The sequence below is a fragment of the Haemorhous mexicanus genome, chromosome 25 (genome assembly GCF_027477595.1).
Source record: "Haemorhous mexicanus isolate bHaeMex1 chromosome 25, bHaeMex1.pri, whole genome shotgun sequence".
Classification (NCBI taxonomy): Eukaryota; Metazoa; Chordata; class Aves; order Passeriformes; family Fringillidae; genus Haemorhous; species Haemorhous mexicanus.
The window spans coordinates 6,218,182-6,241,477 of NC_082365.1; the positions used below are offsets into that span (position 1 = coordinate 6,218,182).

The 23,296-nt window shown below is 58.5% G+C and overlaps 2 protein-coding genes across 3 annotated transcripts; both read left to right on the forward strand.

Moving 5' to 3' along the window:
- The first annotated feature begins 919 nt into the window (after positions 1 to 919).
- CSRP1 (cysteine and glycine rich protein 1) lies at positions 920 to 15,390 on the forward strand. Its single transcript, XM_059867458.1, has 6 exons — positions 920 to 1,159; positions 7,894 to 8,006; positions 12,181 to 12,349; positions 12,708 to 12,834; positions 14,613 to 14,706; positions 14,979 to 15,390. The coding sequence occupies exons 2-6, from the start codon at positions 7,895 to 7,897 to the stop codon at positions 15,053 to 15,055; spliced, it is 579 nt and encodes a 192-aa protein (XP_059723441.1). The 5' UTR covers positions 920 to 1,159; position 7,894; the 3' UTR covers positions 15,056 to 15,390.
- Positions 15,391 to 15,535: 145 nt separating this feature from the next.
- On the forward strand, positions 15,536 to 21,995 carry PHLDA3 (pleckstrin homology like domain family A member 3). 2 transcript variants are annotated; one of them, XM_059867456.1, is made up of 2 exons: positions 15,536 to 20,901; positions 21,301 to 21,995. In XM_059867456.1, exons 1-2 carry the CDS (start codon positions 20,578 to 20,580, stop codon positions 21,613 to 21,615), a joined length of 639 nt encoding a protein of 212 aa, XP_059723439.1. In that variant the 5' UTR covers positions 15,536 to 20,577; the 3' UTR covers positions 21,616 to 21,995. The 2 variants fall into 2 exon arrangements, with proteins under 2 accessions (XP_059723439.1, XP_059723440.1); XM_059867457.1 differs by having other exon boundaries at positions 15,536 to 20,929; positions 21,301 to 21,569.
- Positions 21,996 to 23,296: the final 1,301 nt, after the last annotated feature.

Genomic DNA, 23,296 nt, shown 5'->3' on the forward strand with positions numbered 1-23,296 from the left:
AGCTGTGCTGGGAGTGCTTTCCCAACACCTCTGCAGCCTTTCCTGTGCAGTTTGGGGCTGTGCATATTTCTCCACCCCATCTGTCTGCACCCAGAGCAGCACTGTTGTGGTGGGTTCCCATGGGAGCCATTTCCACAGAGTCTCTCCTCATTCCCTGCTCTGCAATTTGCTATGAGAGACTCATAATCCCTGCCTGGGCTGGGTTGGAAGGGACTTCAAAGCCTGTCTTGTCCCACCTCTCCTGCCAGGGACATCTTCCACCGTCCCAGGTTACTCCAAGCCCCATCCAACCGGGCCTTTGACACTTCCAGGGATGGGGCAGCCACAGCTGCTCTGAGCACCCTGTGCCAGGGCCTCACCACCCATATTGTACAGCAATTCTTGCTGAAGTCTCATAAACTCCGTTTTATCTGTGGAAAAGCAGCAGTAAGGCCTTCCTGGAGAATCCTCTTCTCCAGGGGAACATCCCCAGCTCTCCCAGAGGGGCTCCAGGCCTCAGAGCAGCTCCATGGCCTCCTCTGGGCTCGCTCCAGCAGCTCCAGGTCCTTCGTGTGCTGGAAGCCCAGGGCTGGGGCAGCTCCGCAGGTGGGCTCTCACCTGAGTGGGGCACAGGGGCAGAATCCCCCCCTGCCCTGCTGCCCCCCTGGGGGATCAGCCCAGCACAGGGGGGTTCTGGGCTGCCAGAGCACGGAGCCGGGGCACGCTGAACGTCTCATCCGCCAACACCCCCATGTCCTTCTCCCCAGGGTTGCTCTCTGCCCATTCTCCAATCTTGCAACGTCTCTTTTAATTTAGAGGAAAACGTTCAGCAGAACAAAATAGCGCCGAAACATCTGGGAAGAGCTTCCGCCGACCGGAAGCCAGCCTGGGGCTCTAACCCGGAGGATCCTTGCCCTGCTGTTGGGATGGGGCTCCCGGGCAGCGTCAGGAGGTGCCGGCGCTGCCGTCCCCCCGGCCCGTGACATCAGTGCCGCCACCGCCCCGCGACCCGCCCTGCCCCGCCAGCGACAAAAGCGCCGGGCGGCCGCCGGCCCCAGCGGCTCCCGACAGCGGCAGCGGCACCGACACCGAACCCCGCACCGACCCCGGCACCGAGACCGGCACCGGCACCGACCCCGGATTTGACACCGACCCCAACACCGCCCCGGTCCGGCCGCAGGTGGGTGTGGGGCCGAAGCGGCCGCCGGGTCCTGCCGAGCACAGCGGAGCCGCCTTCCCTCCCGTGCCCGGGGCTGCCGCTCCCCCAGCCCGGAGCTGCCTCCATCCCTCTCCATCCCTGTCCATCCCCTGAGGATGCCCCATTCCCCGCGGGCCGCAGCGGGAGAGATGCGGGGCTGGGGAGGGGCACAGCCCCGCCGTATGCCCGTGGGGTGGGCACGGGAGCCGTGGGACCCGCCGAGGCTGCTCCCGCTGCCGGAGCAGACGCGCACATGGCGGGATGCGGAAGCCAAAGCTCTTGCATCAGATCGGTACTCAGTAAAGCTCATTTCCAGGGAGCCTGGGGTAGCTCAGATGTGGGCTCGGGTCGGTTCGCAGAGGAGATTTGCACTGCTGGGCATCAGGCTGGGCACAGGCTCGAGCACAGCTCCAAGTGCTCCTTTTCAGCCTCAGAGCCCTCAGCCCGTGGGAGGGGTTTCAGGAGCACTGGGCAAAAGCCCCGGATTCTGTCAAGTCCCTGTATCAGATTTTCTGTCTCTCTCTGCGTGAGAAGGAGCCGCTGCTAAAATAGTGTGAGGGGTGAGACTGGCTTTGGGCCAGGTTGCTCCTCCTGGCTTTAGAGCTTGGGGAAGGGTGAGAGGAGAAGCCCTGCAAGAAGCAACTGTGGGCATTTGGTCTGTTCCTGCTGGAGCAGAGGAGCCTGAGGTCAGAGCTCCCCGTGGTCTGCAGCTTCCTCCCGAGGGGCGGTGGAGGGACAGCTCTGATTTCTTCTCTCTGTGAGATGGGACAGGACCCCAGGGATGGGCTGGAGCTGTGTCAGGGGAGGCTCAGGCTGGAGATCAGGGAAAGGTTCTTCCCCCAGAGGGTGCTGGGCACTGCCCAGGCTCCCCTGGGAATGGGCATGGCCCCGAGGCTACCAGAGGTCCAGGAGGGTTTGGACAGCGCTGCCAGGGATGCCCAGGGTGGGGTTGGTGGTGGGGGGGGTCTGTGCAGGGCAGGGGTTGGATGCGATCCTTGTGGATCAGTTCTAGCTCAGGATGTTCAGTTCTTCTGCTGGGGGTGAGGCTCGCAAGGTGCAGTGGGCCCTGGGGAGGATTCAGCGCTTCAGGGCTGCTGCTGCAGACAGCTCAGGGCTGTGCTGCTCCTGTGGGTCATAGGCTCTGTGCCAGCCTCTGCTGTCCCCTGGATCAGGGGCTCTCCAGGCAGGATGGCAGTGCTGGAGAGCTGCCTGAGAGCATTTGAGCTCTGCTCCTGGAAGGCAGCACCAAGTGGGGGGGATGCAGCCAACTGGGGCATTTCAGGGCTTTGGGGAAGCTCAAGTGGGCTCAGTCCAGTGATGGATCTTGATCCCTGTGGGAGTCAGGAGCTTTTCTTAGCACTTCTGAAAATGCCGTTGCTTTTGTTCTGGATCAAGTTGGGATTTTCATGGAGGACCCTGCTTCCAAGGAGACACAGTCTTAAGCTGCACCAAGGGAAATATAGGTTGGATATTAGGAAAAAAATTTTACAGAAAGGGTGATAAAGTTCTGGAAAGGCCTGCCTGAGGAGGTGGTGGAGTCACCATCTCTGGATGTGTTTAAAAAGAGACTGGATGGGGCACTCAGTGCCATGGTTAGTTGGGGTGTTAGATCACGGGTTGGACACGATGATCTTGAAGGTCTCTTCCAGCCTGGTCATTCTGTGAATTCTGTGAGTTCTTTGTAAGCCAACCTTGGGAGCCATGTGTGCAGCCCATGGCTGCAAGAGCCGTGTCTGGCTGGTGGCTCAGCTCTGTGCTGGCCTCTCTCAGGCCCCTGCTCTGCACAGCCAACCTGAGGCTGTCTTGGTGGCAGAATCATTTGATTGCTGCTGGAGTCAAGCCTGACTGCTCTTGGAGTCATAGAGTAGATGAGCCACATGTGAGCATCATGCTCGAGCTCAGAGTCTCTTGACTTCCTTCCCTCCTATCCCAGCAAAGCCCTCAGGGGCATCTGATATGATCCTGCTGCATCTCCTGGGGCAGTTCTGTGATTTCTCCCTGGTAATTCCTAGTGGTTGTCCATGTCTCTGAGCTCACGAGCCTTAGGTCCCCGTTCTCTTGCTCACCAGCTCAACATCACTGGGTCACACATGACCTCACTTATCCTTGTTTATGCTGTTGGTGGCCCAGAGTCTGCTCACATTACTGCTCCTCCCAGCTCATGACATAGCAGGGGACAAGCTCTAGCTTGCCCCTTGTAGAGCTATTCCCACCTGTGCCCAGGTGATGGGCAAGCTGCTCTGTGACAGTTCCTGGTTGCCTGGGACAGAGTCCCCCATGGGTCTGACTGCAGGTCCTGATGCTGAGCCCCTGGTGCCATGTCCCGGGGCTTTCCCAGGGGATGTTCCCTGGTCTGTCCCTGGGAGCTGGTTCCTCTCTGCTCTGCTCATGTCTCATCTGTCTGGGTCCCTCTTGCTTTAAATTACTGCCCATTTTATGCCCATGCCAGCTGCTCTCTAAACTGAAAAGCATTCCTCAGACCCCTGGGATTGTGGCTCCTGCTGTGACTTCCTCCCCTTTGACTTCTCCCTTTGCCAGGGCGTGGATTAATTCTGCTGGACTGTGAACATGCTTAGGAGTGAATTTTGTGCAGCACTGATGGTGCTCTTCTGTCATTCACTTGTTTTAATACTCTCATTTGGAAAAAAAGAACTTTTTATATGGGTCAGTACAAGTCTGCTGTTCCTCAGTGATCTCCAAACACAAAGTGATTGCTCTGCAATTAATTACTGTAGGATTTTAGTAGGGCACAGACACAGGAAGATTGTCCAGCTATTGCAGAAGGTTGGATGGTTGAGCTGACTACTTGGTGGCTGCAGGGATGTTCCTCAGAGTGACAGATAGGACCTGCCCTGCCCTGGTTGCTCCCATGGCCATGGAGCTGCATCTACACAGCCACAGGCTCTGCTCAGCTCCAGCAGCTCCCACCCAGCTGCTCTCAGGATGGCAGGGCTGAGGGTGTCAGCTTTGGGGGCAGTGACAGGAGCACGCTGACCTTTCAACCCACTCGAAAAAGAGGATGACTGTGTTTCTGCTGCCTGATGGCTGCATCAGCTCACTGCTTCCTCTTACAGCCAGTGATGACATCCCAGAGCACCAGTACATACTGGTTCCATACTGGTTTATGCCAGTGTAGCTTACACTGCCTCCCAGGCTGGTGCAACACAGCACCACTGAAACGTGTGTGAGTCTGAGCCTGGATTTCATAGAGCCACAGCCAGGTTTGGGTTGGAAGGACCTCGAAGGTTACCCAGTGCCACTCCCTGCCATGGGCAGGGACACCTTCCACTATCTCAGGTTGCTCCAGGCTCCATCCAAGCTGGTCTTTGCTGGAGAGCTGGACTGCTGCAACATCACACTCTGCAACTGGGGTTAATCTCCAGCAAGTGTCAGCCTTGGGTGGTTCTGCACAAGCTTCCCCTTGTCTGTGCTCCCCACGGTGCAGCTGCTGCTAAACGATGGGATCTTGGTTTATGGGGCCTCTTCCCTTATCTGTAGTGGATAATGGAGTGGTTCCAGGGCCAAGCCTGCTTGGCACTGAGTGGTGTTTGTAGGGCTCTGAGTATGTTTACTGGGAGTTGTGGAGCTGCAGGAAGAAGGAGAATAATCTTGTTTTTTTTGGCAGCCCCTTGCCTGTGCTTAGTGAGGTCATTGGCTCTAGGATGTCACCTCCTGTTCCTTATTTTGCATGGGGCTGAGAGTGACTTGGAGAAGTGTGACTGTGGTCACCAAGTGTTGCAATTGGGCAAAATATGCAAAGTATTCTGAAAATAACGCTGAAGGGATTGTAAACACTCTGACATATCTTAAAGTGGCCATTACTTAGGGAATTGGGAGGATGGATCTGTCTGGATGGCAGTTGTGAGGACTTGGCAGATCAGATCCAGGTGCCCAGAGCAGGGTTTTCCTATTCCTTTTTTAGCTGCTGATGAAAGCCTGTAGCACAAATTTGGTCTCTGTGTGGCCTGCTGGGCTCATAGCATGTGGGGGAGTATGTTGTGGACTAACAGGGAATTCTCAGCAACTTAAATCTTATCTCAGGTTTTCTCTGTGTCTGGCTGTGAGCCCTCACGTGGATCCCCAGGACAAACTAATTTCTATGGTCTCTCCCCTCAGAAAATCCATCCTGGTGTGTGCCAGGAGGTTTTGCTGGGATGTGGCTTTGCTGGGGCTATGTTTGTGCTTCATGGTGAGAGTCACCTGCTCAAATCACCTGGCATCATTTAAACTGAGTGGAGGCACCTGGAGCCCCTTCCCATGGTGGATTGAGGAAAATCAGCAGCAGCAAAAGGGCTGGGACTCATCTTGTGGCAAATGTCAGGTGAGCTTCACCCAGAAGCTTACCTCCTCCTTTAGGCTTCCAGGCAGCTCAGGCAAAGGTGTCCCCACTGCTGATCTCTTAGTTTGAGCAGGGTAGCCTTGATGTTCAGGACAAACAAAGCCTCTTCCTTCGCTGCTGCTGCTTTGAGGGGAACAGAACATGCTGTGGAGGCAAAGGGGAGCAGCTGGTCCCAAACCATGGGGTGCTCTTGTGGATGCCCTGGCTCTGGAGGAGGGAGGGCTGGCAAGAGGCTGCCCCCAAAACCAGGGCTGGGGAATCCCAGAGATGGGGTCTGCCAGCTGTGGTGGTTGGAAAGGGATGGGGGACTAGAAGAATTGCAGCCAGTGATGTATCTGTCGTTCCTGACGTGGGAGCTGAAGGGGCTGGTGGGCTCCCACGCCATGCAGGGCTCAGGGGGTGCTGCTGGATGTTTCTGCCCTCCAAGGAAACTCCTGAACCAGGTCAAGCTGTCCTGATGGAGGGGAAAAAACAGGCTCTGGAGAGAGCAGCCTGTGTCCTTTTAAGGCAATCCAAAGGCTTGGACTGGAAGAATCAGGCTGAAAGGGAGGGGTTTGGCACAGTGGGAAGCCCAGCCTGCGGGGCCTTTGGAAAAGAGACTTCCCAGCTGCTGTGATCACACCCCAGACACGGCTGCCAGCATCCCAGGAGCCAGCACAGTCTCTCCAGCCCTGCTCCTCCCCTTCTCTATCTGTCTTGCACTGAGACCCTCTGGGCACCTGGGAGCTGTGGCCAGGATAAAGTGGAGTCAGCAAGTCAGTTCTGACCCCTGCCCTGGTAACCAGGCTGGGATCAGTTTCCCTTTTCCTGACAAAATACTCTCACACAGGGAAGATCTTGACTTCCTCTTGGCCTGGGAGGTGCAGGGGTCTTGCTGTGCCTGTGAGCCCTTCATGCTCCCCCACCTCTGTCTGATGTTTGCACAGCCCCCAGTCCTGCTGGGTTTAGCACCCACCTCCCCAGCTGGGGAGCCACTGGGATTGGAAGCCCAGGGATGGGGCTTCAGCTGCCCGAGATGACCCAGGATCTGCTGCAAGGGGGGGCTCCAAGGCTTCTGGTGTGCCCTGGCAGACCCAGGTCCCGTCCTCATCTCCACACAGCTGAGCTGAGGGAGGTGATGAGATCCTACACACCTGGTGGGCTGGCAGGTCTTGTACTCTGGAAATGGGGTTTGGTTTTGGAGACCCTTGCCCTCCTTTAGCTGTTCAGGGTTCAGGAAGCACATGGTGACTTCTGCTGCTTGTCCCCAGATGGGAGCAGGATGGGGAATTCCAGAGGTGTTGATGGAAAGAGACCCTTGGAGACTTCTCAAGCTACAGCTTGTGCCTGTTGACCTTGCTTGTATCAGTGGGCCCCTCCAAAAAGTGTTTTATTGTCTTTGTAGCAACCCCTGCTGTTTGATCCTCCTTAGGTTCCTCTTGGCCACACTCAATTAGCCTGGCTCCCTCAGAATCTCCTTGCAGGACTTTGTGTGATTGTCTCAAAGTTTATTTGACCTGGTCTTCACAAGTGTCAAGGCCCCTCTGGGCTGGAGCTCTGCTGCTCATGTAAGCAACTCACAGTATATTGGGGTTATCTGCAAATCTAGGGGCCTCTTGATGGTGTCTCATCAGACACAGTTTAAGAAAGAGAAGACAGATAGAAGCATTTATAGCCTGCTGAGGAGCTGGATGGTGCCACAGGCTGGTGGTGCTCAGGTCTTTGCCTTGGTCTGTCTTCTTGCTTTCAGATTCTCCAGGCTCTGTTACTCTGCCTTCAGTCCTGGAGGAGACAGCAGAGTGCAGGGAGTGCCTGGGAGGGAGGGGTTGGTCAGGCAGGAGCTGATGGTGCTGTGGGACATGTGCCAGAGCTGGGCTTTGGTGGTGTCAGGGGCCAGCTCCTGCCCTCGGGCAGCCCTGACTGTGCCCTGCCCTGCAGTGGCTGAGGTGGAGAAGTTGGTTAGGGAGGAGAAGCTGTGACTGTGTCCAGGGCTGTGGCAGCTGTCACTCCCGCACCAAGGCTCAGTCACAGTCACCCTGACCATGGCATGGGGTGGCAGGAGGGCTGTGACCTGAGGAGGTGCCTGGGGAACTCTGTGGGTGCTTTCTCTCCCACCATTGTGCTGCTTCCTCCCTTTTCCTGGCACTGACAGGAGCTGTGAGGTCCCACAACTCCAAGGCAGGGATTTCTGCTGCTCCTGGGAGGCAGCTGGCACTGCTGGGTCCCCGAGTTCTAATGCTTCTGCTCCTTGCCAGCCCTGCAGTCTGTGCCCCCTGCAAACACTCTGGGTGCTCTCTGCACGTGTGGGTGTGGGAAGGTGGTGGAGCTCCAGGGCCTGCTCTGACTGCCCCATCCTGGCCCCACAGAGCCCTGCCCCTGACTCTGCTTTCCCCTGCAGGATGCCAAACTGGGGAGGAGGGAAGAAGTGTGGGGTGTGCCAGAAGGCTGTGTACTTCGCTGAGGAGGTGCAGTGTGAAGGCAACAGCTTCCACAAGTCCTGCTTCTTGTGCAGTGAGTACCACCCCTTCCCTGACCCTCTCTCTGCTTCCTGGGCAAGGGCTCCTCAGGCTCTCTCCAAACCCCCAGCGTGGCAGGAGCACAGATCATCCCAGGACACATTGGCTGCCCAAGCTGCCAGGGCTGACCTCAGCCAGCGCCCACACAAAGCCTTGGTCCCTCCCTCCTCCAGGGACAGACCAGGCTGGGTCCTCTGCTCTGTGTCCAGGTGTTAAGGATCAAAGCAGGAGGCAGGGCCTCTCCCAGCAGTGGTGGCAGGAGGTGGCACATCCCATGCAGTGCTGGAGGTGGGGCTGGCTTTGGCCTTCTCAGTGGCTTTGCCACACTAAAAGGTGGTTGAGCCTGGGGAACTGGCATGGAATCTGCTCATGTCAGAGGGGATGATGGGAAGGAGATGTGGTCCTGTCCTGGCCCTGGTGCTGATGAAAAGCCTCCAGAGAAGCATCACTCCCAGCCTATCTGCAGATCCCCTGTTACTGAGGGTGTATCTGGGGTATGTTTGGGCCCAAGTGTCACCTCCAGGGAGGGGCAGCAGAGCAGGATCTGGCTGCAAGCAATCCAGTGCCGAGCTCCCTTCCTCTGCCCCCTCTGCAGGATCCTACAAATACTGCTGGGATCCAGCTGCAAGTCCCCAGACACCCTTCCCTGCCTTTGGGGATCCCAGGGCTCTCCTGAGAGCAGCTCCTTAAACCTGGGACACGCAGAGGGGCTGCAAAACATTTGATTCAAAAGATGAGCAGTGTCCTCAGCCTGTGTGGTACCAGATTACTGTCCTCTGTCCCTGGAGACTGTCACATATCAGAATTCTGATATGATTCTCCTTTGCCTACAGGAGATGGGGCATGGAGCAGCCTGGTCTAGTGGAAGGTGTCCCTGCCCATGGCAGGGGTAGGACAAGATGAGTTTTAAGGTCCCTTCCCACCTAGACCTCTCTGGAATTCTGTGGACAGGAGCACACACGTTGCGTGTGTCTGCTGATGGCTGATGGCCTGTTATATCTGTCACAGAGCAGCAGAAGTGCATCTCCAGGGTGGCCTTGCAGCAGGGCCCCACTGAGGTTTAATGTTTCCTCAGCTGGTCCCAGTGCCCTGGTCCCAGTCTCAGCATCCCATCGCAGCAGGGAGTACAGTTGGGATCTTTTCCATAGGGGTAGCAAGCAGGAGTGGGATTTGGAAACAAGGCACACTCTGGAACTGATCTCTTCCAGCAGGGAAACTCCAGTGCCCTCATGGGATGATCCCTGTGATGCCCCTGTGCCCACCCAGCCTGGCTGCAGGACACTTCTCGTCCAGCCTGCCTGGGGCACAGAGGGCACAGCTGGCTCCAGGTGGGACTGGGCACAGAGAGCCTGCTGCTGTGTCTGTGCTCCCTGCAGGGGGGCCAGCGTGGCCAGGAGCTCCCATTTGTGAGAGTTTCCAGGCTGCAAGCTTGCTTTGGCTGGAAGGGCTCAGTGGGAGTTGTTGAGGCATTTCCTGGGCAGGATGAGGTTGACAGGCTGGGTTTGTATGGCAGCTGCTCTGCAGAAGGAAATCCTGTCTGTTCTTTGGCCTCAGATAAGGAGGGTGGGGAATGTTGCCCTCACTCCTTGTACACACAGCTGGTTTGCCAGGGAAAGCTGCTGCCATGGGATGCTGGCACCCAGAGAGCAGGGCAGGCCTCCAGAGCCATGAAATGAGGCTCAAGGCATTTCTTCCAGGTGGGAATACACAGCCAGAGTGGGGAAGAAGGTCCCCCGTGTGTGTTCATGGAAGCAAGTGTTCTGGGCTCAGGGCTGCAGGCATTTGTTATGCCACTCCACATGTACCCAGCAGCTCTGCCTGTCCTGGCTGTGGCTCCTCTGTCAGGCTGTGGCTAGTGTGCCAGCCCACCCTGCTGCCCACTGTTTCTAGTCTGTGCCACAGGCTGTGGATGAGCCCCTGCATTCTCAGCCTGTTCCCCAGTGCTGCATTTGGGCCCCATCAAGGAACTTAAAACCATTATCTTTAGGGGAGAATAACAAATACTTCAACCAGATCTGCCAAAAACATCATCTAAAAGGAGCCAAGCCTACCACAGTGCATTAGAGCTCAGGGAGCAACTTGGTGATTGACTCCTGGCCGTGATCCAGCTGCCTGGGTAGTGCAGCAGAAATGAGCTGGAATGAGCCCCATGGCCTTGGAAAGCAGAGGCAGCTCTTGTCTAATTGTTGTGGAGCAGCTCAGCTACTCTTAGGAAAACAAAGGATCCTTAACTCCTGAGTGCAGTGCACTGGAATTTCTGCAATGCACAAACCCGGGGGCTGGGTAAGAATTTTTTCTGTTGCCTCTCAAAGCTCTGTGAGTACAGATGAGGGACTGTGAAAGATTGGGCTGGAGCTCCAAATCCATCCAGATCCCACCAAGACCGTTCACTGCTACCCCCGGAAAAAGCTCACACAAAACCTTGTGAAATGCCAATGAAAGTGCCCAAATTCCTTCCTGATGGTCTGGCTGAGCAGCGTCACTCCAGAGCAATGCAGAGATCCCAAGAGCAGCTTTGGAACCAGTTACCTGCTCTGGTCTCTCCCAGCTGGGATCTGTTCTCCATCCCCAGCTCCTGTTGTGGTCAGGGCATGTAGCCAGGAGAGGACTCTGCCAGAGCCTCCTTAGATGGCAGGAGATGCTTCCCTTTCCTCCTCCTTGGCCCAGCAGAGGCACACAGGGTTCTCCTGGCTGTATTTAGTCATGGAAGGGCTGCCTTCTGCCCCTGTTCAGTTTGTGCTGCTCCAAGGGGAGAACTCTGTTTGCATTCCTGTGATATTGGGGAAGGCCAAGGAACTGCTCTGCTGGCCCAGAAGCTGCTGGAAGCCTGGACATTTAAGGCTGGAAAGCAGGCGGGGGAAGCTGTGGCAGCTGCAGCCAGATCTGTCTGGGGCTGGCTGCCAGCGCTGCAGACTCTGCCCCAGGAGTGGGATCCTGCACAGGGCACAGGGACACTGGGCAGCACCTGGAGTTTGGGTGCTGGTGGCCTCCTGCTACCTGGGCAGAGTGTCTCAGGGAGGGCTGGGAAGGAACGGGGCAGCTGTGAACAGAGCTGGGACAGGAGCTGGTACTTTCAGGACCTTAAAGATGTTTATAAAAGAGAGGCAGAGAGACTTTATACACAGGCAGATAATGACTGGGTAATAGGGGATGTTTCAAAACTGAAAGAGGAGCAATCTAGATTAGATATAAGGGTGAAAGTTTAGATTAGATATAAGGAAGTAATTCTTTACTCAGAGGGTGGTGGAGCATTGCTTCCCAGAGAAGCTGTGGCTGCTCTATCCTTGGAAGTGTTCAAGACCAGGTTAGACAGGGCTTGCAGCAAACCTGGGATAGTGGAAAGTATCCATGGCAGAGGGTTGGAGTTGGATAATCCAACTGAAGGTCCCTTCCAACCCAAACCACTCTGTGATTCTATGGAAACCTAAAAATCAAGAGAAGGCCTGAGCCCAGCACCAAGCTCAAGCTCTGGATGGGCTCAGCAGGGCCCCTGAGCCTGGCTGCCATCTCCTCCTGTCCCATCTTACATCCCACATTGACCCCCAGGGCTCAAATACCTGGCTGAGTTAGAGTTCCTCACCTGAGACCACCCCCATGCACACCCCCAGGCCCAGGGCTGAGGTGTCAGGGGAGTCTTTGAGCTCTGGAGAGGTGACTGTGCCCAATGTGTGAAGCCCTTGCAGTGCCTCAGGTGTGGCAATGGCCACAGGGCTGCTCTTGGATGGCTCTTGGTCCATCAAAACCAGCAAACACATTTGCTCACATTTCTTTGCCCTGAGTGCTTCCTGCCGTGGATTTGCAGTGGACAAGGTGTGGGGCCAGGACATCCATCCCCAGGCCTGAGAATCCTGCAGTGATTTGTACAGAAAATTCACCCTCGTGGTTTAAATGCAGCTGCAGGAGAGCAGTACCCAGAGGGTTAAAGGAGCTTTCCTTCTCTTGGTATCACCCTGTTGGCTTTGGTAGTTGCTTCCTTTTAAAGCCAGACACTGCTCTTGTTGTGATCCTTATCTGCCTGGTTTGCATGTGCTCCCTGCAGCTGGATCCTGGCGAGGCCTTCCCTGCTCCTTGAAAGCTGAGCTCTGCTGTCCCTGCAAGGGCTTGTTTTCCCCAGCTCATTAGTGAGCTCTGCAAGAGCAGGCTGATGCAACACCCTCCCCTCTTTCTAGTGGTCTGTAAGAAGAATTTGGACAGCACCACTGTGGCCGTGCATGGCGAGGAGATCTACTGCAAGTCCTGCTATGGGAAGAAGTATGGCCCCAAGGGCTATGGCTATGGGCAGGGAGCCGGGACCCTGAGCACGGACAAGGGCGAGTCCCTGGGAATCAAATATGAAGAGTGAGTTGGAGCCTTGTTTTTGACACTGGGGCTGTGGGCACCTTTTCCCCACACCTGTCCTGTGGTGCTTGGCTGTGGTGCAGCCTGTGCTGAGCTCCCAGCAGTGTCCATGCCCTGCCTGGCCCTTCTGCCGCTCCAGGGAATCCCACTGAACCCTGTTTGGTGGATGGGATGGGATGAGATGGGATGGGATGGGACATATCCCCATTGCCTGAGCACACTGCCCACCCCCTCCCAGCACACAGCCCCCAGGCTGAACTTTCCATGGGGCTCACTGTTCTGGAAGTTCCCTTATAAATTGGGCTGGGATTTGGGATCCACCTTGCATCCCTGATTGTGAGCTCCCTGCAACCCACAGGGGCCAGCCCCACCGACCCCTGAACCCCAACGCAGCCAGGATGGCCCAGAAGGTGGGAGGAGCTGACGGGTGCCCCCGCTGTGGCCAGGCCGTGTACGCGGCCGAGAAGGTCATCGGAGCTGGGAAGGTAACAGGGGATGGGGAGCACAGGGACGGTGGGCACAGGAATGGTGGGCACAGGAATGGTGGGCATGGGGCACAGGATGCTGCATGGCAGGGACGCCTTCAGAGAGGGTCTGGACCTGCCCTCAGCCAGGGCTGGGCTTGGGTCCAATGCCACGTTCACCTGGAAGCCTGGCACCAAAAGGAGATCTTAGCATGTCTGGAAAACAGGTTATCCAGGCTGCAGTGCTCTCACAGACTTGTAGATGGGGGAGAAATACATTTTATGTTAAATATTTCTGGCCCTGCTCAGCAGAGGCCACAGTGGACATCCTGCTGTGGATGTGCTGGGAGGGTGAGCAGTGACATGTGCCATGGCCAGTGTCCCTGTTCACTGGAAAGTGCCTCTTTCTCCCCTCTGTGCCCCAGGCCAGGATGCTGTGGCCAGGATTTGGGGCAGGCAGTGAATTCCAGTGGTCTGCACTGTCCACAGGTCGGGCAGGGTGCTGGAGCTGAGGGCATGGGTTTGGTGAATGGTCCTGGGGCTGTTCTGGTGGTGGCTGGGTCAGCTTAGGGTTTGGTGTGAAGGTCACTGTCACAGCCCTGGCACTCCCTGTGCCAAAGGTCATCCCTTCACCAGGGTTCTTTGCACCCTGAGCTGTGACCTGGTCCCAGCCCAGCTCCTCTGCAAGGCCTGGGGACCCCTTCTACCCTGCCAGCCCTGGGACCCCACATGAGGTCCTTGCCTGGAGCTGCCCTCCCCACAAGGTCAGGTACATGCAGAGCTGGTCAGGGACACCAGGCCAGGCTGCCAGGCTTTGTGCCATGGGGACAGGGTGGCCATGCTGGGACAGCCTCACTAGTGATGAGGCTTCACTCCCTGACCTGGCTGGGCTCTGTTCTCCTGGGGTTTGTGCTTGTCCTGTGTCCCCAGAACAAGGAAAGAGGTCAACAGAAAGGGCCCCTCAGCATCATTGCCCCCCCAGCTGGCTTGTGATGGACACGTCAAGGGTCAGAAGCTGAATTTACCCTTAAAACCATGATCTGGGCTTTCTGGTCAGCTTCTGGCCCCAGTGTTTACTGAGAACCAAAGTTGGTGAAGCAATTACATTAAAGTAGACCCACAGAGGATTCCAGAGCATGTATTTCATGTGCTAATGTTTGCTGGATGACTGCATCCAATACCTCCTCCTCCAGCCCATGAATTTCACATTTTCTTCCAAAAAAGGTTTCATGTTTTCCCAAGTGTTTGTTTAAATTCCTCGGTGAGCAGCTCTGGCTACTTAAGGTCTGCCTGAAGGCTGTGAGCTCATTTATCTCCAGGGGACTGCTGGAACCATGGGAGGTTATTTTTAAACACTGTCTGGTTTTGGCATTTTTCCTCTCTGTTTTCTGCCTTCCTTGGAGCTGTGGTTGTGTGGGGCAGTTCTCCCATCCCTGCTGCCACCCCAGTTGTGGGTTTCAGCAGGACAATGCGGGGATATATCTCGCTGGTTAAGAGAGGGCAGCCCCCAAAGAGGGGGGGATTGCTCCTTACGAATTATTGTAGAAATTACTGCGCAAATGACTTCTTAGACTGTCGGCAAAAAGGTCTCCAAAATCAGATCAGCACAGGAGCAGTGCCCACAACTGAGTTTCCTCTCTGTATTTCCCTGTGGGGCTGGGAGTGCTTTCCAGGGAAAAGCTTTTATCCTGTTCAGAGGTCTTGCCAGACCCTTAGGATCAGAAGCAGAGCAGGGAGCCTGGTTGGTACCAGAGCCTGGCTGCCCTGTCCCTGGGGTCTGACTGGCTCCTCTCCCACAGTCCTGGCACAAGTCCTGCTTCCGCTGTGCCAAGTGTGGCAAAAGCTTGGAGTCCACCACCCTGGCAGACAAAGATGGGGAGATCTACTGCAAAGGTGAGCCCCACCTTCCCTGCTGGCTTGTCCTGGGCTCTGAGGGGTGGGGGTGAAAGGACCCGGGGGGGTTGGAGGCTGGGGAAGGGGTGGCCCAGCAGCTGCTTTCAGGATGGACTGTGCCAGCCACAGAGCTGGAGAATTTCCTGCTGAGCCAGGGCCTCTGTTTGCTCAACAAATCTGGCAAACCTTGTCCTGGCCAGACAGGGTGTGCCCCTTGGGGAGGACCCGCTCCTGCGCCAGCCTCACCCGTGTCTCCCTTCCGTCCTCTGCAGGTTGTTACGCCAAGAACTTCGGTCCCAAGGGCTTTGGCTTCGGGCAGGGCGCCGGGGCACTGATCCACTCACAGTGAGCCCCAGGGCTGAGCCCTGCACTCACCCAGGGCTCGTCCTGCGCTGCCTGCCCGCCCCACGCCACAGTGAGTGCCCCACTGTCACCCACTGTCGCCCCCAGCCACTGCTGCTTCGCAGCACCAGCCCCTCCTGCCCTGCCCCGGCGCTCCCCAGAGCTGGGGGGGGGGTCCCAGCATTGTCCCTGTGGAGTCCTGCTGGGGCAGGGGGCACAGGGGGGCCACTCCCTGCCGCTGCAGAGAGGCCCCGGTGCCCAAGTCCTGCCCTGCGCTGCCCGTCCCGCTGGCCGTGCTCAGCCGTGACACCGAGCAAGCAATAAAACATCAGCGACATCAGAGCTCCCCGGCCTGGCCCTGCCTCTGACTCCTGTCTGGGACTGAGGGTGGGCACCGGGTGCCCAGGGCTGGGGAGGTGTTTGCAGCCCTGGCCTGAAATTAAAGCCAGCTGAGCTCTGCAACTCGCTGGGATGGGCTCCTCCTCTGCTCCCACCAAGAATCAGCATGGAATGGTTTGGATTGAAGGATACCTTAAAGCTCATCTTGTTCCACCTTCCACTAGTCCAGGCTGCTGCTGCAAGCCTTGTTGTTGAAGATTTCCAGGAATAGGGATAACTATTCCAAAAGCAGAGGTTGATGCTGGGAGGCCAGGGACAGCCCTTCTGGGGTGTGTTGGTAGCACCACACATGTGCTCAGGCTCTCAAAACCCCTATCAGTGCTTTTAGGTGGCACCTCTCCAAGCAGGCGTGCCCAGCAGGGCCAAGTAATTAACAGCTTTTCACCTACTCCCTGCTTTTTTACAGCTTGTGGATCATTAAGCCTCCAGTTTGGCAGCTGCCCAGGTTTAATTGGTTTCCATCTAAACTCTTCACTCCCTTTCTGTGATTCTCCTGTTGGACTGGTGGGACTCGGATCAGCCTCGCTGCAGCTTAGGGAGTCCACAGACAATTGAGTTCTGGGGTTTTTAAAGGTATAAACATTGTGGTTGAGCAAATGAGATGGGGAGTGTTCTGAGAAGCACAACAGAGGCAGAAATCCTTTTTTGGGGCAGGACTGGGGCTCCTTTATCAACCTCAGTGCTTTCTCCTGTTCATCACAGCCTCAGTTTTACATGGTGTTTATGAAGTGGAGATGGGGAGTTGAGTCTTTACCATCTCCAAAAACTTCTCCCCTCTAGATTCTAGCAGGACCCACTGTTCTGGGCTGTGGGGTGGCTGGGATGAGGGGTCTGGTGGCACTTGGTGTGGGGGGCAAACAGCCCAGGCTCGGGTAGTGTTGGGAGCTGCAGCACAGAGGGCTCAGGTACCAGCCTGGTGTGAGACTCAAACCTGCCTCCCTCGCTTGGCAGAGGCCCTGCTGCTCTCACGTGGAGCTGTGGGGGGAGCTTGTTCTGGAAGCTCCTGCAGAGATGGGGGGGTCAATAAGCTGCTGCAGAGGTGTGAGGTGGGTCTTTTGCAGGGGTGGAGGGGTCAGGAAGCTGCTGCCTTCTCTGTGAGCATGCAGGAGATGCTGTGCTGCTGCTGTGACATCTCAGCTGGATGTGCCCCAGATGGGATCGTGCCCAAGCAGTGCTGGTTGGTCAGTAAAGCTACAATGAGTATTTAGTCCCGTCCTCATGTAGCTGTATGGGTTCTGTCAGAGAGAGGGGAGGAGCAGGAGCCCCTCTGCTCTGTAGCCAGGCTGGCAGAGCTGGGGATGTCACCTGGAAGAATCTCCAGGGAGACCTCAGAGCCCCTTCCAGTGCCCAAAGGGACTCCAGGAGAGCTGGAGAGGGACTTTGGACAAGGGCCTGGAGGGACAGGACAAGGGGGAATGGCTTTCCACTCCACAGGGCAGAGTTAGATGGGATATTGGGAAGGAATTCTTGGCTGTGAGGATGGAGAAGCCCTGGGCCCAAGAAGCTGTGGCTGCCCCTGGATCCCTGGAAGTGTACAGGGCCAGGCTGGACAGGGCTTTGAGCAATCTGGGATAGTGGAAGATGTGCTTGCCCATGGCAGAGAGTAGAATAGGATGGTTCTTAACCTTTCAACCCAAAACAGCTGGTGGTTCTATGAGATAGTGACATTTCACATGTGATGGACCCCAGAGAGCCCAGTTCTACTGGAGGTCTGGTCAAAGCCAGGAGAAAATGCTGGATTTGGTTTTGCAGGGCCATGGAAAGATGTAGGTTAGAAGGGACCAGCAGAAGCCTTAACTGCAACCTCCTGCTTTAGGCAGGGTTCCAAAGGTCAGGTTGATCAGAGCATTTGGTGTCCACTCAGGTACAGGAACCCCCTGAGGATGGAGGTCCCATCACTGTGGATCTTGTCACAGCATTGTGCCACACAACCCTTGAAAGGGTTGTTTCATCACTGAAAGGATGGTCGGGCCCTGGCACAGCTGCCCAGTGCAGTGGTGGAGTCACCACCCCTGGGGGTGTTCAGAAGACCTGTGGGATGTGGCAGGTGGAGACGTGGTGATCGTGGCAGTGCTGGGGGAGTGGTTTGGAATGGATGATCTTGTGACCTGGGAGGGCTTTTCCAACACTAATGGTTCTATGAATCCCTGATTGTCTGCTAGGGACAAGCCCCTGTGCCTGGTGTCTTGTGTCCTTTTGCCAGGCAGGGCCATGTCTCCACAACCTTTCTATAGACAGTGGAAAACTAAAGTTCAGCCTCCCCACGTCCACTTTTCTCCTGCCTAGTGGGTCTCTGCTGAGCTCCCAGCCCCAAAAATCCCTGGACAGGGACCATGCCCTGAGGGTTTACCCTGGATTCTACACACCTGCTGACCCTGCACTGGTCCCTCAGAGTGGCTTAGGGAGTGACAGAGACCACCATGGGGACACCAGGATAGGATCACGGGGGCTGCACATCCTGACAGAGGCATGAGGGGGGCTGGCAGAGGTGGTGGGACATGGCCCAGGAGAAGCAGGGTGGAACTAGAGGTGCTTTTTGGGCACCTCCTGCCCGAGCTGCAGTGGGACAGCTCTGACCATGCTACCCTCTGCTGGTCAGCAAGCACGGCAGGGCCCAGCCGTGTCTGCTCACCTGTGCCCAGGTGTTGTCCAGCTCCCCCACGAGGCAGCAGAGCTGCCCTGTGCCCAGCAGCTCCTGCCCTTGGGGGCTGCAGCCTGGGAAAGGGGCTATGGCACCCAAACCTGCCCTGAAGGGACAAACCAGGGATTGGATTGTGCCCAAGCACCCTGGAGCCTCGAGGTGATGGCACCACTTGAGGGGTCAGACTGAAGCCCCCAAGCCCCACGGCCAGCAGAGCTGTGAGAGGGGATGTCACCCTGTCACCCAGCTCTGTGGGGATGTCACCTCGGGGCAGGACTGAGCCCGGAGCCCCATCACCTGCCCTGAGGGTCCCGTGTGGATGGGATGAGCCGTGGGCAGCCCACGGAGCAGAGCCCTTGGCTCACCCACAGCCTGGCACAGCGAGTCCTGCAGGGTTTGCTGCAGGGCAGGAGGTGCCATGTCCCCCCTGGGCAGCCTGGCAGGGTGAGAGCCCTGCCCCTGCTGTGTCTGGGAATGGACAGCTGAGAAGACAGGAGTGGAGAAGGATGTTCACAAAGCTCCTTCACACCCAGGGCTGCAGGACCAGCTCCTTCCCTTGGTGGCTGGTGCCTGGAGAAGCAGTGACTGCGGTGAGCAGAGGGGCGGGGGTCTCAGGCAGGGGTTGGCAGCCCTTGGCTCTCCCCCGGGCTGTGAGGATGGAGCTGGATGGTGATCCAGAACTGCCCACGGACATCCCAGCTTACCAGAACAGTGACAGTCGCAAAACTGCTCCCCCCGAGCTCCCAGGGCTCGGCATCCCTGGAGCTGAGCGTTACCCGTGCGTGGGAAAGCAGCCTTGCTAAGGGAACCCACACTGCTCTGCTCTGCTCTGGTCTGCTCTGCTCCGCTCTGCTCTGCCGGGGGAACCCACACTGCTCTGCTCCTTCCCAAGCGCTGGGATGATCAGGGTGACCTCCGGGGCCGCCTGACGTCAGGAGCCTGGGTCTCCTGGGACACCCAGGATCTCTGCCAGCGTGGCGAGGTTGGCCTCAGGGAGCAGGAACCAGTTCCTGGCTCCGCCAGCCGCCCTGCCCTCTTAATGAGGGATAATGAGGTGCATCTCATCAGCGCTGCAGACTTGCCCGCTGGCCACGGCGGCTGCCGGCAAAGCCCCCGGCAGGGACCGGCACTGATGGAGGGGCTGGGGCCGGACAGGACTCCAGCCGGGGGCTCTGCGGGCATGGGTCTGCAAGGGGTGCAGGAGCAGGGTGGGCGCTGGGACAGCAGCTGCGTGCCAAGGAGCCAGGGGCTGGTCCAGCCTCCATCAATGACCCCGGCACTTTGTCGGGGGGATTTCTTCCCATTGCAGATCTCACCTGGGTGAAGGATCCACTCTCACGGCGTTTGCAAGGGCACATTCAGCTGCCCAGCCAGATGTGACCGTCACCCGCCCTGGCAGCCCACAGCACGCACAAGTCCCCAGTTGTGCCCCCCGGCAGCCCAGCCCAGCCCGGGGAACCCTCGGTGCCAGGCGCTGGCACAGGAACAGACAGTGCTGTGGTGGCCGGGAACGAGACGGGCTGGAAAGGAGACGGTGTTTGGCTGCAAGGGGGGGAGGATCAGGCAGGAGGACCGGGCTGCTCTGCCCTGGCCCTGCTTCACGGCTCCTTCCCCCTGCACAGGTCACACGGGCTGGGGTATGCTGCTCCTTGCTGTGGGAGAGCCTGGCGGCTTCAAACCGCCGTCTTGGGCTTTGAGGGATGGGAGCTCTGTGTGCTAAGGGGTGGCCCAGCACCCTTGGGTGAATGGCTGGGGTGGCTGTCAGGGGTTGTCCCCATTGCTGCTGTCTGTTCTCTGCTTTTGTCTCTCCTTCTGGGCTGCACTCGGGGTCCCCAGAGCCCCTGCCTGGCTGGTGCTGCAGACAGTCTACTGTCCCAGCTGGCACTGCACACCAGAAGCCCTTGCCCTGGCACTGCAGCCCATTGTGCCTTCTTGGCTGGCACTGCAACCCCCAGTCCCAACAAAGAGCTGCTCTTGCACCTCCAACAGCCATGCAGCCCCATGCCGCACCCTGCACCGCTGCCGTGCAGCCCCGTCCCACACCCCGCCTGTTGACACTAAGGCCCTGAGGCTGCGCCTGCCCTCGGGCACCCCAAAAGCTCCTCCCGGGTGAAGCGGGGCTGCGCCGGGCCTGGTCGGGCCTGCGCCGGGGCTTCGCCTGGGCGTGAAGGGAGCCTGAGAGCAGGAGGGGCCAGGCGAGGCGGCAGGAATGCGAGTGGGAGAGCGGCCGGGCAAGTAGCGACAGCTCCTGCGAGCGCGGATCCCACACGCGGATCGGGCAGGGAGCGGAGCCCGGCACAGGGCCGGCGGCCGGAATGGGGCAGCCCGTGGCTCAGCCCCTCTGAGAGCCGCAGTGGGAGCGGCGAGTCCCGGGGGCAGCACGGCCACCGTGGGTCCTGGCCCCGGGAGCTCGGCTGGAATTCCCCCGGCGGGTAATGCCCGGCTGGGCCGGCGCAGGGTGCTGAGGATCCCGGGGCCGAGTAGCCGTGATGACCCCCGAGAAGGTGCTGAGGGAGGGGGTGCTGGAGAAGCGGAGCGGGGGGCTGCTGCAGCTCTGGAAGAAGAAGCGGTGCCTGCTGACGGAGAAGGGGCTGCAGCTCTTCGAGCCCAAGGGCTCACGGCGCAAGGAGCTGAGCTTCGCCCGCATGAAGGCCGTGGAGTGCGTGGAGTGGAAGGAGAGGCACATTTACTTCACGGTGGTGATGGACGACAGCCTCGAGATCGATTTCCGCTGCGCCCAAGAGGATCCGGGCTGGAACGCTGAGATCACCATGGGACTCGTGCGCTTCAAGAACCAGCAGGCAATGCAGGAGGTGCGCGCCCGGCACAGCTGCCGAGCAGGTACCGCAGCCACCGGGGCTCAGGAGCGGGACCCAGCCCGGCATGAGGTCCCTGGCCACAGGTTCCCATCCCTGAGTGGTTTGGGGAATCACAGAAGGGGTCCCGTGGACCAGGGTGGGTCTGCAGGTTAGTGTTCCCATGTCCCTCTGCACTGGCTGGGATGCCCCATGGGTTTGGCCTCTCTGTATCCCTGGACAGGGACTTTTCTAACATCCTCCCTCTGTCTGGGGTGGGCTGAGAGATACAGGGCCCTTTGCTATCCTGCACGTGGGATGGGGTGGGGATGGTGTCTGGCCCCACTCCCCAGTCCCCTCAGGATGCCCCATGTCCCAGCGCTGGCCAAGTGGGTGACGGGAGCCTTCTCTCTGCAGTGGTGCAGCTGGATGCAGCCCCGGTGGGACAGCCCAGGGAATCGCAGCTTCCCAGGAGTCGGATGGAGATGGCTCTCAGCTCAGCAGGCGCTGGGGAGAACGGGATCCCTGTGGGCAAGTGAGGTCACCGCTGTGCAGCCCTGGGACGAGGACAGTGGCCCCGGGGAGGCCGGTGCTGGCGCTGGCTCCCCCCTTGCTGGGGCAGGACAGAGGCACCGCAAGAGCTGGGCTGGCGCAGCTACCTCCCCTTGGCACAGTGGGGCAGAGGACACTGGCAGGGCCACCACCTGGCACTTCAGACAAGGCAGGAGGTGACATCCCTGCCTGGGGCCTCACCAGCCTTCCTTCAGCTGACGTGTACAGGACCTTAGTGCACTGGTGGGGACCCCAGGCCTCTCCTGCAGGACAGGGGATGGATGAGGCTGTGCCCGAAGAATCTGTGCCACAGGGAGCTCTGCCTGTGTGACAGTGACACTGGGACAGATGGATGTGGCTGGGTCCCAATTTTAAAAAGAGGCTGGAAAGCTGCTGCTGCAGCAGAGACCCCTCAGCAGGGCACTGAAATGATGGTGTAGTGACCCAGCCATGCTGCTGGACATTGTCTCACCCTGGGATGTCCTTGGGCTGTGGGGGAATGCTGGGGACCCCAATTCCCTGTACCAAAAGTGTCCCTTAACAGGACTTTCAGCTTCTTACCCTGGTGTTGCTTTGATTTGTGGGACTGCACAGGACACGGCAGAGCACAAATCCTGCACAAAGCTTTGCCAGTCATGACCCCTAAACCAGTCGGACTCCAAAGCCCCCCATTAGCGCTCTGAGGCTCCCTGATCACCAGTCCCGCTGCACCTGTGTGCCCAGGGATTCCCACGGTGGTTTGTGTGCTGGTGCTGTGACTCCGCAGCAGGGAGGGATGGCCCTGCCCTGACAGGCAGTGCAGACAGCAGCGCCTGGAGCCAGCAGCGCTCCGCAAGCCGGAGCCTGAGCCCAGCCTGGGGCCAGAGGCGCTGTGGATCCTGCCGGAGATTTTCCCGGCCGCGTGGGAACCACGGAGCACTGTGTCCTTATTGCCCGGGCCAGGCAGCCTGCATGCAGACTGCATCCCAGCCTGCACCTCAGCCTGTACCCGAGACTGCACCCCAGCCTACACCCAGACTGCACCCCAGCCTGCACCTCAGCCTGTACCTGAGACTGCACCCCAGCCTGCACCTCAGCCTGTACCCGAGACTGCACCCCAGTCTGTACCCCAGCCTGTACCTCAGTCTGTACCCCAGCTTGCACCTCAGTCTGTACCCGAGACTGCACCCCAGTCTGTACCCCAGCCTGTACCCTAGTCTGTACCTGCACCCCATTCTGCACCCCAGCCGCACCCTAGCCTGCACCCCAGCCTGTACCCCAGCCTGCCCCTCAGTCTCTACCCCAGCCTGTACCCTACTCTATACCTGCACCCCATTCTGCACCCCAGCCACACCCCAGCCTGCACCCCAGCCTGTACCCCAGCCTGCACCCCTGTACCCAGCCTGCACCCCAGCCTGTACCCCAGCCTGAACCCCTGCACCCTATTCTGCACCTCAGTCTGTACCTGCACCTATACCCCAGCCTGTACCTCAGTCTGTACCTGCACCTGTACCCCAGCCTGAACCCCAGTCTGTACCCCTGTACCCCAGCCTGAACCCCAGTCTGGCCCCACGGGGTCCCGTTCCCGTGCTGGGGCAGCACCGCCTGGTTTAGGGACGGTGGCAGGGCTCTCTGTGCAGGGCCAGGCTCGTGCTGGCTCTGCAGGAACAGGCACCGAGGGGTTCCGCCCGGCAGAGCCTCCTTGCCCAGCGGATGCTCAGAGATGCATTTACCGAGACCCCCCAGCCTGGGGTGCAGAGGGGTGGGGGCCGGGCCGGGGGTGCAGATGGAGCCAGACTCAAGCACTGCGCAGATGGAGCTCTGCACCATCCCAGAGTCATGACAGGGACAGTGGGGGGCTCCAGGGGTGGTGGGATCCTCC